The sequence below is a fragment of the Trachemys scripta genome, chromosome 10 (assembly GCF_013100865.1).
Source record: "Trachemys scripta elegans isolate TJP31775 chromosome 10, CAS_Tse_1.0, whole genome shotgun sequence".
Lineage (NCBI taxonomy): Eukaryota > Metazoa > Chordata > Testudines > Emydidae > Trachemys > Trachemys scripta.
The window spans coordinates 32117636-32130571 of NC_048307.1; the positions used below are offsets into that span (position 1 = coordinate 32117636).

Below are 12936 nucleotides of genomic sequence, written 5' to 3' on the forward strand. Positions count from 1 at the left end.
GAAAGAGCAGCTCAAACAAAAATTAGCAATTTCTCAAATAGGCGACTCTTGGTAAACTGATAGATTTAATGTTTTCTCACAAATTACTGCAGTCTAGTTTTTTTGCCCACCCACAACGAAGTACATTTTACCCACTCATGTTATGTCAGCGGGTCCTGCAGGACCCCAGTCCTGCCGCACAGCTCTAGGTTCAGGTAGCAACCTGCAGGAAGTGTCACTGAAGAAGGGCCTTGGAGAAACGGTGAGCTGAGCTAGGGGCTTAGGAGACAGTGTCACAGAACACAAGGAAGCGGATCGGGCTAAGGCAGGGGCTGGGAGGGAGCCAGCCCATGGGCAGAGGGAGCTGCTGCAGGTGGAATGGGGAGAGGGGCAGTCTTTCCATGTGATTATCCTTCTGATTGCTCTAGGCCTAAGAATCCTGGTGCTGAGTCACTGGAGGTACAGGGAGGAAGGGTTGGAGCCACAGGACTGCTTGGGTTACAGAGCCAATGCTGTGGGGTGCTTCTGGCACCGGGTCTTGGCTCCGAGGGTAGAACTTGGGTCATGAGCTCCCCGTGTGAAGCAGCACAAGTGCAGCTGATTATCCACTACGAGCCCCACAGCTTTTTCAGACTCTCTTCTTCAGTAGTCCTAGGCTGAGTTTGGTGGCAGGAGTGAAGCACGGTGGTGCTGAGACAGGCACCTGCTGCCAGGGACGAAGCCATGTCACTCACTGGCAGACTTATTTGAGCTCCCCACTCTTCTGTCCATTGTTTAAGTGGGGAGACTAGAGCTGCATCCAGTGCTCCTGGCACACTGTGCTATTTACACGGCCTGCCTTAAACTCAGCTCCTGTCCCAGGCCCCTCTGCACAGGCATAGCTTGGACTGAAATGGCCTTTTACTGCAATGGCCGATCCAGCATGGTGCTGGTTATTACAATTGCCCCCATCTCCCTGCATCTGCGACTGCCTGCTAGGCACCCAGCTGCTGATTCCATTTTCTCAAGTGCCTCATCTCACACTTAATATTTAACATCAGTGCAAAATCTTCAGTGTCCAGCCTCTGGGGCAGGTTTAATCTCTTCCTGGGTATTTGCTACTTACCCATGTGTCAGGCACAGCTGAGATCAGCTGGATTCACGAGCTCCCTCACAAAACCAACAACAAACCATTCGGTTTCACATCACAATGAGTAGAAATAAAAGCAACCAAGGGTTCAGTAATGAACTGAGAGAAACTGAAAAGTGACTCCTAAATTTGCAGCATAAAATGGGACCTGCAAAGGGAAAAAATTGTGCTCATGCCCCTTTGGGACTTTGAATTTAGCATCTATTGAGCTTCATGACTAATTAACATTCTGGAGACAGGAACCCCTCCTTACTGACAATACTCCTGGCCCCTTCAGTGAGCATGTGAATGAGGTGTCCAATGGGCCTTCCAGGGTGCCTGAGATATCTAAGGCTGTGTCTACTCACTGAAATTGCCCCAGATCAATTAAACCCATTTAAGAGCATCCGCAGTTGGGGATATAACTGGCTCTGCTGTGATCTGGTGCAATGGGTATGTTTAGAGATCTAGTAGGAAAAAACCAAGTGAGAAAACACCCCAGCTCTTTATTTATCACAAGCAGCTCAAAGGGCACATGCATCCAGTCCTATTAAAGTCCTTGGCCAGGTCCCCCTGAAGAACTGGCAAGGCAGGCTAAATTCCACTGCTATTGAGGAAGGAGAGGAACTCTCCTTTTCCAGTTATAGTCACACAGTCACATGACGTGCTCCTGATGACGCTGTGGATCAAGCCTAGCCCAGATGGTTGGTGTCCCTATTTTATACAGCAGCTTCAATGCATCGCAGTGACTGAACAGGTGACATGGTCCTTGGCATCACTTCATTTCAGTGCACTGTCAAACAAGACTATCTCGACAAACTGAAGGGGGGAGTTTACTACTTAAAACTACATGCAACACATGACAAGCTGCTCTACTCTGAAATGTCATCAGAGCAATTTCCCTCCTTCCGGGGTGGGGGGTGAGAGGGGAAGAGGGGTCTCAGGACATTTTACAACTTTCTATTATTCTGTCAAACCCAATTCTGCATGTCCTGAGCTCAGGGCTCAGCCACGCTGGTTCATTAAAGGCAGCAGCAGAAGCAGAGCACCGTTTACAAACAATGCAAAAGAGGGTTTATTGAATCATCACAGTTACACCACGCCCAGTACAGCAACATTTGCAATAAATTACAGAACCAAACCGATAATCCTAGTGCTAGAAAATACACCGTTCACACACGCAGTGATTTCTGCTAGTAGCGCCCAGCAGAGTTACTGAATCAAGGCACAATTAAACCATTCACTCAATGCTGCAAAAACAATGACACAGGGGAAAAGCAGCTAGACTCTTGCATCATTACGAGGGTGTTAGCTTGGCACTGACATTGCTAACAGGAGAACCTGGATTTCCAAGTTATCAGGGAAAGTGTTAACAGAGGAACTTAAAGCCAGAAAAGTCTCCCGAAGCGGAGACTCCTGCTCTCCTGAGGCAATGTTCAGAGTGCCTACCTGGAAGGGTTATGTCTGCATAGGGGGGTCAGGAAGGAAGAGGAAAAACTCAAACAGCAAGAATCATTAATGCACAATGCAATCCTGATGCACAGCCCACGTCCCCTGAAGACTTGTTCCTTTCGAGGAGGTTCAGTGAGATACAATCTGATCTGCAGATGATAAATATCAGTTCAATAGGCTTGCAAGCTGCAGGGTTACCATTTGCCCAGGGCACAGTGCAACCAGCACAGCCAAGCTTCCAGAATCTCAGCTCAAGCCATCAGTGGGTGGGTTACCTGGCATGCTGAACCTGCTATCCCCGCTGACAGCCGCTCAGTGCCACCAGCAGGGTGCGGGCCAGAAGCCCAGCTGTGCGGTAAGGCATCCCTCAGGTCCAAAGGCACAACCCAGGGACGTGCAGGGCGATTGGGTCTCAGGTCGTTTGCATGCCCCTGAAGGGTGGGCAAATCACGGGAACCTGAGCTAGAGCAAAGACGAGACTGGGCTCTGCTTCCAGCACTCAGACTATTCAAAAGACCATGTTAGGGAGAAGGGGAATTTCAAGAGAGAAGCCAAGGGAATCCATGGCACAACACACAATGCAGCCTGCAGTCCCTGTGGAGAACGCTAGAGAGGAGCCCTCCCCAGACACGAGGAGCAGGGAGCCGAGGCATCATCCCACTGACTGCACGTTCTGGGGGCATCCTCAGAGCAGGGCAGCTGAACCAAGCTGCCATGGTGGGAGACTCGGTCCCCATGATGGGTAGCTCTGCTCTCTCCACTAATTCACTCCAGTAAAGCAGCTCCGTTCCAGCGGTGAGGGTACTGAGCAGAACACTCCACAACTGTATAATTTCACAAAGGGGTGGGGGGTTGTGCATAGGGGACCCTTAGAAACAGAAGTGCAAGGTCAAAAGTTGGTTGCTACACCAGCAAACTCCAACAGTAGATGCTGCAGTTAATTTTGCCTGGAGGAGGCGAGTGCTTAGCCTTGCCTCACATCCTGCCCTTAGCGTGAGGAAGCCTTGTCCGTGCCTGCTGGGGATCAGTTCTCCAACTCCACGGGCACCACACACACTTCCCGAGGCCTCGCAGGTCCTGCTCTCTCCACAGGTGAGCGAAGTGCCCTCTCCAAGCATCCCCCCGGAGCACCCAGCCCCTGCTCCACTGGACACAGGCAGAATTCACGGATTCATGCTGCTCCCAAAGAACCAGGACCCCAGGTTAGCAGTCACCTCACAAGCCTGCAGCACAGAGCTCCAAGGAGCTGTGACGACCGGAGCAGTGACAGGGCACTTCTGGGCACTGCCCCTCACACTGAACTGCCCCTGTGCACTGCCTGGCCCCCAAGGCATTTCACCCCAGAGCATGGTGCCCCAGGGCATGCCAAGGGAGGCCCCACCATTTCTTCCCCTCCCACTGCAACCTCAGTACAGAGCGACAGCAAATGAACATGACCACACTGCAATGGCACCCAAGTGTCCTACCCTCCACACGGCTGCTAGCACTGAGGGGCAGCGTTACCCAGCCATTAGAGCAGGGGATCAGGAGGTGGGGCTTTGGGAAAGAGCTGCCAATAGAACTCTGCAAAGAGACCTTGGGTGACCTTGGCCAGACACTGCACAGCCTGTCCCCGTGTCCCCCTCACTCAGTGAGGTAACAGTGCTCAGAGGACGCTCCTCGCAGGGGTCGCGAGGCTGAATTCATGTCTGACGAGCAGCACCCTGGGAACAGCTGGCCGGCCTCCTGGCCAGGAACACGGGCAGCTCCACTCTGAAGAGCGCCTGCAAACAGCCCCACGGGTCCCATATACACTCGATCTGCCCAGCCGATGAGCAGAGAGCATGAGCTAGCACCATGGGGACTGGGTAGCCAGGCAGGGGCTTGTTCTGGCTCTTACATCATCTACAAGTGGAACTGTGTTAGCAATTCTGTTCCTGATGAGTGAACCAGAGCCAAGCCAGGTGCCCTCTCGCACAGCTGTGGCAGGACCAACGGGGGAAGAGCAGCCTATGCATCTCAGTCAGCAGTAGGCAGCAGCTCTGCACCTCGGTACGCAACAGGAGCAGAAGGCTTGGAAAACAAGGAGCTGCTGTTTATACAGAGACATTTTCAGAGTAGAACTGCACTTTAGTCTGTGGCTCTCCTGGGCCAGAGAATATCTGCCATATCCAATACACCTGCCATTGCACGCCCCGCTGGGTTCACTCAGTACCCATCTCACTGCATTATCCCTGGCGAGCAGCACTCCCGTATTCCAGTGAGACACTAAGCACGCTGTGTCCACGCCACTCTTTGGAAAAGGCAAAAATTCCTACTCAGGAGAGCCCATCTGTCTATATGGGCAAACAGGAAAGAAAATCCAACAGCGCACGCGCACACACAGCTGAACACACGCGCACACGTGAGCGCGCACACACTCCCTCCTCATCTTGCTCTCACCCAGATGCACATGCCCTCCCTCACTGCAAACACCGAGGTTAGAGTAATCAACTGAGGCCTCCCTCCAGCACCCAGACATGCCCTCCCTGGGTCCTAGTTTGGGGCGTATTGGGAAAGCGGCCCCGGCTGAGGTACGCCCTGCAGCACAGCAAGTATCGCGGGATTTAGAGAGGGAAAGAGGCAGATCTCCTGGAAATGATGGCACTTCAGGGACACCCAGGAACTGAAGCCCCATCAGCTCAGAGGCTGGCTGCGCTGGCAGCCACTTGTGCAGGATTTGGGATGCCCAAGCCCTGCGGGCTCACAGGTAGATTTGCTGTGGCTGTTTTCTCAGCAGCCGGCCTTTGGCTTGTGGATCAAGAACGTCAGCTTCCCACATGAGTCCGTGATCTGGGTTTAATGAGTCCATTGCTGGAGGAGAGTGCTGAGATGGTTCTCTGGGGTCTCCCAGGGAGCTCACATTTGGCTGCTGAATCGCATCCTGAAGAAGCGGTCCCTGATGTACTGCTCACTGTCCCCTGCCACCTGGCTCAGCCAGGTCACCCTACTGCCAGTGATGTCCTCTTTCAGCTTCCGCTTGGTGACAGACACCCAGCCTGGCCCCTCGCTGCTCTGTGGCCCGGTCAGCAACACGTAGCAGGCATGTCGGCTCCGCTCAAACAGAACCGCTGGAACAGAGAGAAAGGGGTTACAGCCAGACCCCTGCCTGGGACAAGGGCAGGTCAGAGCACTGCAGCCAACCCCGAGACTCCGCAGATTCCATGAGAGACAACAATGCGAAGGGCTAGCTGCCATGGCCAGCGTCCCCGCTGGAGGGGCCCAGGGAGCAGCACTTACCGTCGAAGGCGGCTATTCGGTCTGGGCTATTGTTCAGCTCCATGAGAACATTGGGGTAGGATGGATGGAACAGATACAGATTCTGGCGAGCCGCTTTGGAGCCCTGAAACAAACAGGAGGCATCAAGGCGTGGAAGCATATCACCCTGCCCAGTTGGGCAGAAGCCATATTCAAAACACCCACCTGGCTTAGGGGAAATAAGCCAGGTTTTGCCCAACTCTGCTAGTTTGTGCCAGATGGCACCAAACGTGAGAGCCGGGCAGCAGACATTACCAGTCCAGCCTTGGATGAGTCCCATCAGTACCAGAGCTGGGTTTATTCACTGGTCTGTAACGCCCCTGTCTGTTTATCATAACATTCCTGAATGCCCCAGGTGCCCATCAGCCACACACAGGGCCCAGAGAGGGGGAGGTTCAGGAAGAGGTACCCAGCGGTCATGGGGAAAACACCTAGCAAGTCTGCACACAACAATCAGACAGACATTGGCAAAGGTCCAAGTGGGAGCAGCAGCATCACTGCCCCTCACTCAGTTCTCACAGCCCCTCCCCTGGCTGGTTTCCAAGCACCGAGAGGCTGATGTGCCAGTTGACTTTCCCCATCCAGGCCGCTGTATGCCATGGCCACAGAGCTGGCTCAGGACACGGAGAGACACACAATGCTTGAGGGGCACCAGAGAATCCATGGCCTCAAAGCAAGTTCTACAGGGGCATTTGCCATAAGTGTGAAAAATCAAATCTAACCCTCCACAGGGAGCTGCAGCACATGCAATTTTCCAACAGCTTGGTAAAGACACATGCAGACGCTCAGACAGCAAGTCTGCCGGGCCACCTCCTCCTCCTGCTGGATGATCTGAGCTTCCCCCCCACTTGCCAGCCCCATCCAGAGCACACCAAAACCCTCGCAGCCTGGCTCTCGAAAGCCTGGCAGGTGAGTAAGTAAACTTTGGCTTAAGAAACAGCTAGCTGCCCCGCAGTCTAGTGAGCACCGTTCACTGCGCAAAGCAGAGACCCCTCTGCTCAGCACCTCAGGCCTGGGCTACATCCCCTGCAAAGGCAGCATGGCACCACCACTCGGGGTGGCGATGGGGATTCAGCCCAGGTCATCACAAGGGGGGTGTGGACCGTGATACTGGCCAAGGGTACTGGGCCACACGTGAGCAGAGGAAAGCCTGGACATGCCCAGGTAAGCATGTGCACATAGTACAGGAAGGACAAAGTGCTTCTCCAGGGCTAGCAGATTTCAGTGTGTGTATGGGGGGGGGGTGAGGGGGTGTCCTGCAAATTCTGGTTCAAGATCAGAGTGAGCCCAAGGGGCTGTGTGTGCTGTCCCCGCTCGCCAGCCCTCACCGTTTCATTGGCCTCTGCCTGGTACTCTCCCCAGAAGAGGAACATGGACCGGTGATCTGCAGTATTGAGCGTGGCAGGCCTTGGACTCCCTGCTCTTGAATTCAGCTCCAGCTCCCAGTGGACTGCTCCAGAGCCACTCTCAACAATCATGATCTGGCAGAGAAGAAAGACCAGAGCTTACCCTGGACCATACAGCACAGAGAGTCAGGGGCCCAGCTCCACACCTCCCTGTGGGAACAGGGCTTGGCTACATGGGGAAATCAGATCAGGGCAGGCTGGTTGAACCCAGACTCCATGGAATGAGCTCGGCACAGCTGCCATTTGGAACCTGTGCTCTAGTTCCTCCTCAGAGCTATACAACTTTCCATTGCTTCAGTCCCAGGCTCCTCTGACTGCCCCAACACCTATCCTGGGTGTTTGCTCGCTCTCCAATTTGGGGGATGATCAAACCTGAAATCTACACCATAGAAACATGCATGATGCAGTCACGGAGGGGACACCTAGGGTCCTTTATGTGTAGATAGCCATGTCAATGTAGAGTCACATCTGGAGGTGCTGGGAGAAATCAGACCCAGAGCTCTGCCTTTGAATTCACCTGCCGTTTATGGTTAGTCACTTGCAGGAGGGAAGAACTCCACGGACTGTCTGGGCTGACGGAGGAACCTCCTGGAGAAAGAGCCGCACATCTCAGCAAAGGCCTTTGACACCTATCAAGAGAGCCAGCTCCCCTCTGCCCAGTGCAGGGCTAACTCCTTGTGCAAATGGCACTCGAGCCCAATCAAACACACGCCGTAGCCAGCAAGCGAGCAAGGAAAGGGGGATCAGAGCAAAGAGCTTTCAAACCTTCTTCCTGTTGGGTCCAACTCCACTTTCAAGGACTATGTGGAGAACGTCAGGTGTGTAGTAACCAAACACTGGCTCGCTGCAAGAGGGACAGGAGAAGGGGACTGAGACAAGGTACCGAGCAGCCAGGGAACAGGTGTCTCAGGCCCAGTGCCTGTTTGTCTAGAGCAGCCTGTACCCAGCCCACACCTAGCCTGGTGAGAGACTCAACTGATCCCACAATGGCTCAGCATTTGGCATTACTAACTGGAAGAACTGGGGGTCAGGCCCCTTTGCTCCCTAGGCTGAAAGTTCTGCTGAAGCAGCACCCAGGTCCTACTTCTTCCCTGAGACAGTGGGAGCTTCATCCCGAGGCACAGGTAACCAGGCTGGGGCACAGAAAGGGGAGGTTCATGTAGTTGGCGCTGGCCTTCAGAGAAGATGCAGGATGACCCACCCCTCCATGGCATATAAGGTAATAAGCAGGCCAAGTTTCCAGCCGCTCATATGGCTACAGTATTTGGGGTGGGGGTTGGAGCCAGGCTATTGGGGAGGGGTTTGCAGGAGAAAAAGACACACACCAAGTACCATGACCTTCTCTGCCCTCACTCCCTACTGTGGCTCCCAGGGAGAGACAGCCACACAACCACCCCCCACTCCATGAATTGCAGCCATGTCAGCAGGAAATTGAATGAGGCTCTCCCCACCCTCCCTAGAATCAAGGCAGAGCGTCAAGCTCTCCCCTTTGTGAAGAGATACTAGATCATATGAAACATGCACTTCACACAAAGGAAGGGCCGTGTTTCCCTGGACCCCAAGTGTCATTGGGCAAACTCTTGGAAAGGAGCATCTCTCTCCTGCAATGGCAGCATTACCTCAAGATGTGGGAGGCGTTGACAGTCCACAGGGAGTCAAGAGTTTGTCCATCGAGAAGCTCAGCCATGTTTGACTTCACAACCAAGATATTCTCCTCTGATCTCCCGGGAACCTTCACCAGGTAACGAATGTCTCCAGAGCTGAACAAGGAGAGGCCAAGACAAGGAATTAGTGAGCTTTCCTAGCTGAGAATACCACTTTATTCTCAGCATGCCCAATGTAGAAATCAAAGGCTATCATCCCACCAGGAAAAGGAAAGGAACACAAGCCCATGCGCCAGGCCAGGCTCTGCTGAAGCCAACATTTGGGGAGGAGAAGCTGCAGGTTGCCAGCTCTCCCCATCCAACTGGGCACTCTCCCTCCACAGAGAGCAGCTCCCTCTGGGTGCCACATGCAAGAAAAGTAAAGCATTCACTCTCCCTGCACTCCAGGCGACTATATGAGGAAAGCACTCTGGGCTTGTGCCCTTTGTTTCTTTATGACTGACGGATCACTGCAACCTGGAAGTGCTCCCCTCCCCCTCTGGAGAATAAAGAGATTTCCCTGCCTGGTCATTGCATGAGAAATTCAGATGCTGTCTAGTGAGTGAGTGACCAAAAACACATTTTGGAAAATTCCCTTATCCCCTGCAGTTACACATGATTCTGGTACCTGTCAATCTCCCGCACTCAGACACACAACCTGATCTCTGCCCTCATGCTTTAGCCATGTCCAAACCCACAGAGCTGTCAGTAATCTATTTGACTGTAGTGGAGGGGAGAGTTAAGGTTGTGCGGCTCGTGTGGAAATGCGTTTGGATGTGCAATGTTTAACTAGCCGTTGGAATTGAAAGGATGTCTGTAGTGGAGCTGAGGAATCAGAGCGTGTGGGGGGGAGCTGGACAGTTTACATTGCTGTGGGTTTGAAAGTTCGTTTAACTGGCGATAGTCTCAAAATTGAGACATCGCACAGATTGGGATTGTGCTTTACCCACAATGCAGTTGGCTGTTCAATACTGTGTGCGTGGCATGCATTCCGGTTTCGATTGATGGGTTTAGTCTAAATGAATTTGAACCGGAACTCTCCAAAGCCTGAAACTTGGCATAAATCATAGAAATAAAACACAGAAGAGACATTACACTATCCAGTCCATCTCCCTGGGGCCAACACAGGACTGGGACATGCAGGACATTTTATAGGTTTTGTCTGATCTGTCCCGATTGTTGGGCGTCCCACCCCTTCCCTCTGCGGATGATTCCACAATCTCATAGATCTTGCTGCCAGGAAGTTTTTCCTGCTATTTAGCCTCAATCCATGCTCTCAAATTAATCACTTTCCCCCTAGTTCTAACCTCTGTGTGCCACACTCAATACTTCCTCTCTGTCTTTGGTGTCTTTCCCCAACCAACATATAACAGAATTACATCCTCTCCACTTTGTTGTCACTCACTGAGTCAGTCCCCCCAGTCTTCTCCTCATTGTCTGGCACTGGAACATGCTCCTGGACAAGCCAAGAGCAACACTGCTAAGTGGATCTTAGAGACAGCTAAACTACACTGCTTTATGCTTCAATCAGTGGATCAGAGCCCCCCCAATTAAATCACAAGGTCAGGAGAATGTAAAGCTGCTACCTGAGAAGAGGTATGTGATGTGTGGGGCTCTCGATCTTCTTCTCCCACTGAGGATCTTGCTTGAGGCTGGTGAGTTTACTTTCTATCCCAGTTGCCATGCTGTAGAGATCCTTCAAGGAGTAGCCGTAAAGAGAATTTACTGTGCAAACAAAGAGAAATCAGAATGACGGCAGAAGCTTATCTTGACCATTGTGCTAAACTGTGCAAATGAGGCCTTCTCTCCTATCCTTTCCCCTCAGAAATTGTGCATTAGATCCTTAGGGAAGCACAGACTAACTTAGCAACACGCCCTATATTCACTTGGCAACAGTGGCTGTGTTTTGAACTTACATTTCAATGCACTGTCCAAAGAACATGACTACATGTAAAGAGCGCTCTCTGGGTTCACAAGATGAGCTCTTATTTTCAGTAGAGGGGTCCTTCTGTTGCTTTATCATGAATGTCACTTCAGAACCTGGAAGCTAGTCTTGCGAGAATGTGGAATACTGTATGACAAGCTGGAAGAGTATTTATGAATTTCAAAGTGATGGTAACTTCTCAGTACAGGGAGTATCTCTAGTATTCAACCAGCAAGAGGCCTTACCAGTATTGAAGAGAACGTAGTAGGAGCCAGTCTTAGTCACATGCATGAGATAACCAGGCCTTACACCCAGACTCAGTCTGCCACTGGTTCCGATCTGCTCGCCCTTCTTCCCCGAATAGATGAAACTTTGAGTCTACAGAGAAAATGAAAACCATAAGAATAAATACTTATTAACACCACTGCTGCAGGTTAGCATTCTACTGCTGCTGCAGCCCAAATCCTTGGGGAGGCTGACGGCATGAGACAGAAAGGTGGCTGCCTGGGCACAGCTTGCACTATGGCTCTCCCATCTGTGAGGAGCCTTCTCCACACATCAGAAGACACTTCACATGCCTTAGATCACTTTTTGCTGTTGACTTAAGACAGCGGTTTTCAATCTGAGCTCGCGTCAGGGGGTACACGCAAAAAATCAGTGATGGTGGACAACACATTTTATTTAGCAAGACTTTGCAATCTAATCATAAGTATACTACGACCCCATTCCATAATTACCACAGGGCAAGGTTAGGCCTATTAACAGTAACAAAGCTGACTGCAGAACAACTGCTTGTGCGTTTTTGCTGTTGTATTAGGTACAGTAACTCCTCACTTAACGCTGTAGTTATGTTCCTGAAAAATGAGACTTTAAGTGAAACGATGTTAAGCGAATCCAATTTCCCCATAAGAATTAATGTAAATAGGGGAGGTTAGGTTCCAGGGAAATTTTTTTCACCAGACAAAAAACTATTTTTTATATACATATACATATACACACACACACACACACAGAGTATACATTTTAAACAAACAATTTAATACTGTTCACAGCTATGATGATTATGAAGCTTGGTTGAGGTGGTGAAGTTAGAGGGTGGGATATTTCCCAGGGAATGATTTACTGCTAAATCAGTGGTTCTCAAAAACTTTTGTACTGGTGACCCCTTTCACATAGCAAGCCTCTGAGTTCGACCCCCCCCATAAATTAAAAATACTTTTCTATGTATTTAACACCACTATAAATGCTGGAGGCAAAGCAGGATTTGGGGTGGAGGTTGACAGCTCGCGACCCCCCATGTAATAACCTCGTGACCCCCTGAGGGGTCCCGATCCCCAATTTGAGAACTCCTGTGCTAACTGATGAATTAGCACTGAGCTGAGTCCTCAAGGGTTAACACATTGTTAATGTAGCCTCTCACTCTACAAGGCAGCAGGAATGGAGGGAGGGGAGATAGCACAGCAGAAAGAGAGAGAGAGCCATACCTTGTGTGTGGGAGAGAGAAAAATGCACACTGCCCCTTTAAGTAAGCTGACCCATTCTTAAGTGCATTGTCTTTTTAAGTGGATCAGGAAGTTGAGACAGCAGCTGCTGCCCCAGCCTCTCTCCGTCTCTCTCCCTCCCTGTCCCCACCCTGCTCTATATGGAGAAGAAGGGGTAAGCGGGGTGTAGGAGCAGGGGGAACACCTTGACATTAGCCCACCCTCTTTCTTCTCCTCCACACTCCGCAGAGGGCAGGAGCAGCACATGGCAGTGGGGGGAGGGACAGCTGCAATTGCTAGCCTGCTGGGCAGCTGCTGTACAGGGAACTTTGAGGAGCGGGGAGTGGATAGGGGGAGCTGATAGGGGGCTGCCGGTCCACCCTGGTTCCAAGCCCCCACCAGCTAGCTGCAACAGGCTGCTTTTCCTGCAAGCAGGGGACAAAGCAGGCGGCTGCCAAACGTTAGAAGGGAGCATTGCACAACTTTAAATGAGAATGTTCCCTAATTGATCAGCAACAAAACAATGTTAAACAAGTATCAGAGGGGTAGCCGTGTTAGTCTGAATCTGTAAAAAGCAACAGAGGGTCCTGTGGCACCTTTAAGACTAACAGAAGTATTGGGAGCATAAGCTTTCATGGGTAAGAACCTCACTTCTTCAGATGCAAGT

The 12936-nt window shown here is 51.5% G+C and overlaps 1 protein-coding gene across 1 annotated transcript in view; it reads right to left on the reverse strand.

Moving 5' to 3' along the window:
* Nucleotides 1–1203: 1203 nt before the first annotated feature.
* Nucleotides 1204–12936, reverse strand: part of FAM234A (family with sequence similarity 234 member A) — a gene marked incomplete in the record, with an annotated part of 54847 nt that continues 43114 nt past the window's right edge. The window contains 7 exon segments of the mRNA XM_034784015.1: nucleotides 1204–5628; nucleotides 5798–5900; nucleotides 7144–7296; nucleotides 7987–8065; nucleotides 8841–8981; nucleotides 10451–10589; nucleotides 11034–11166. Coding sequence (XP_034639906.1) covers nucleotides 5417–5628; nucleotides 5798–5900; nucleotides 7144–7296; nucleotides 7987–8065; nucleotides 8841–8981; nucleotides 10451–10589; nucleotides 11034–11166 — 960 coding nt within the window.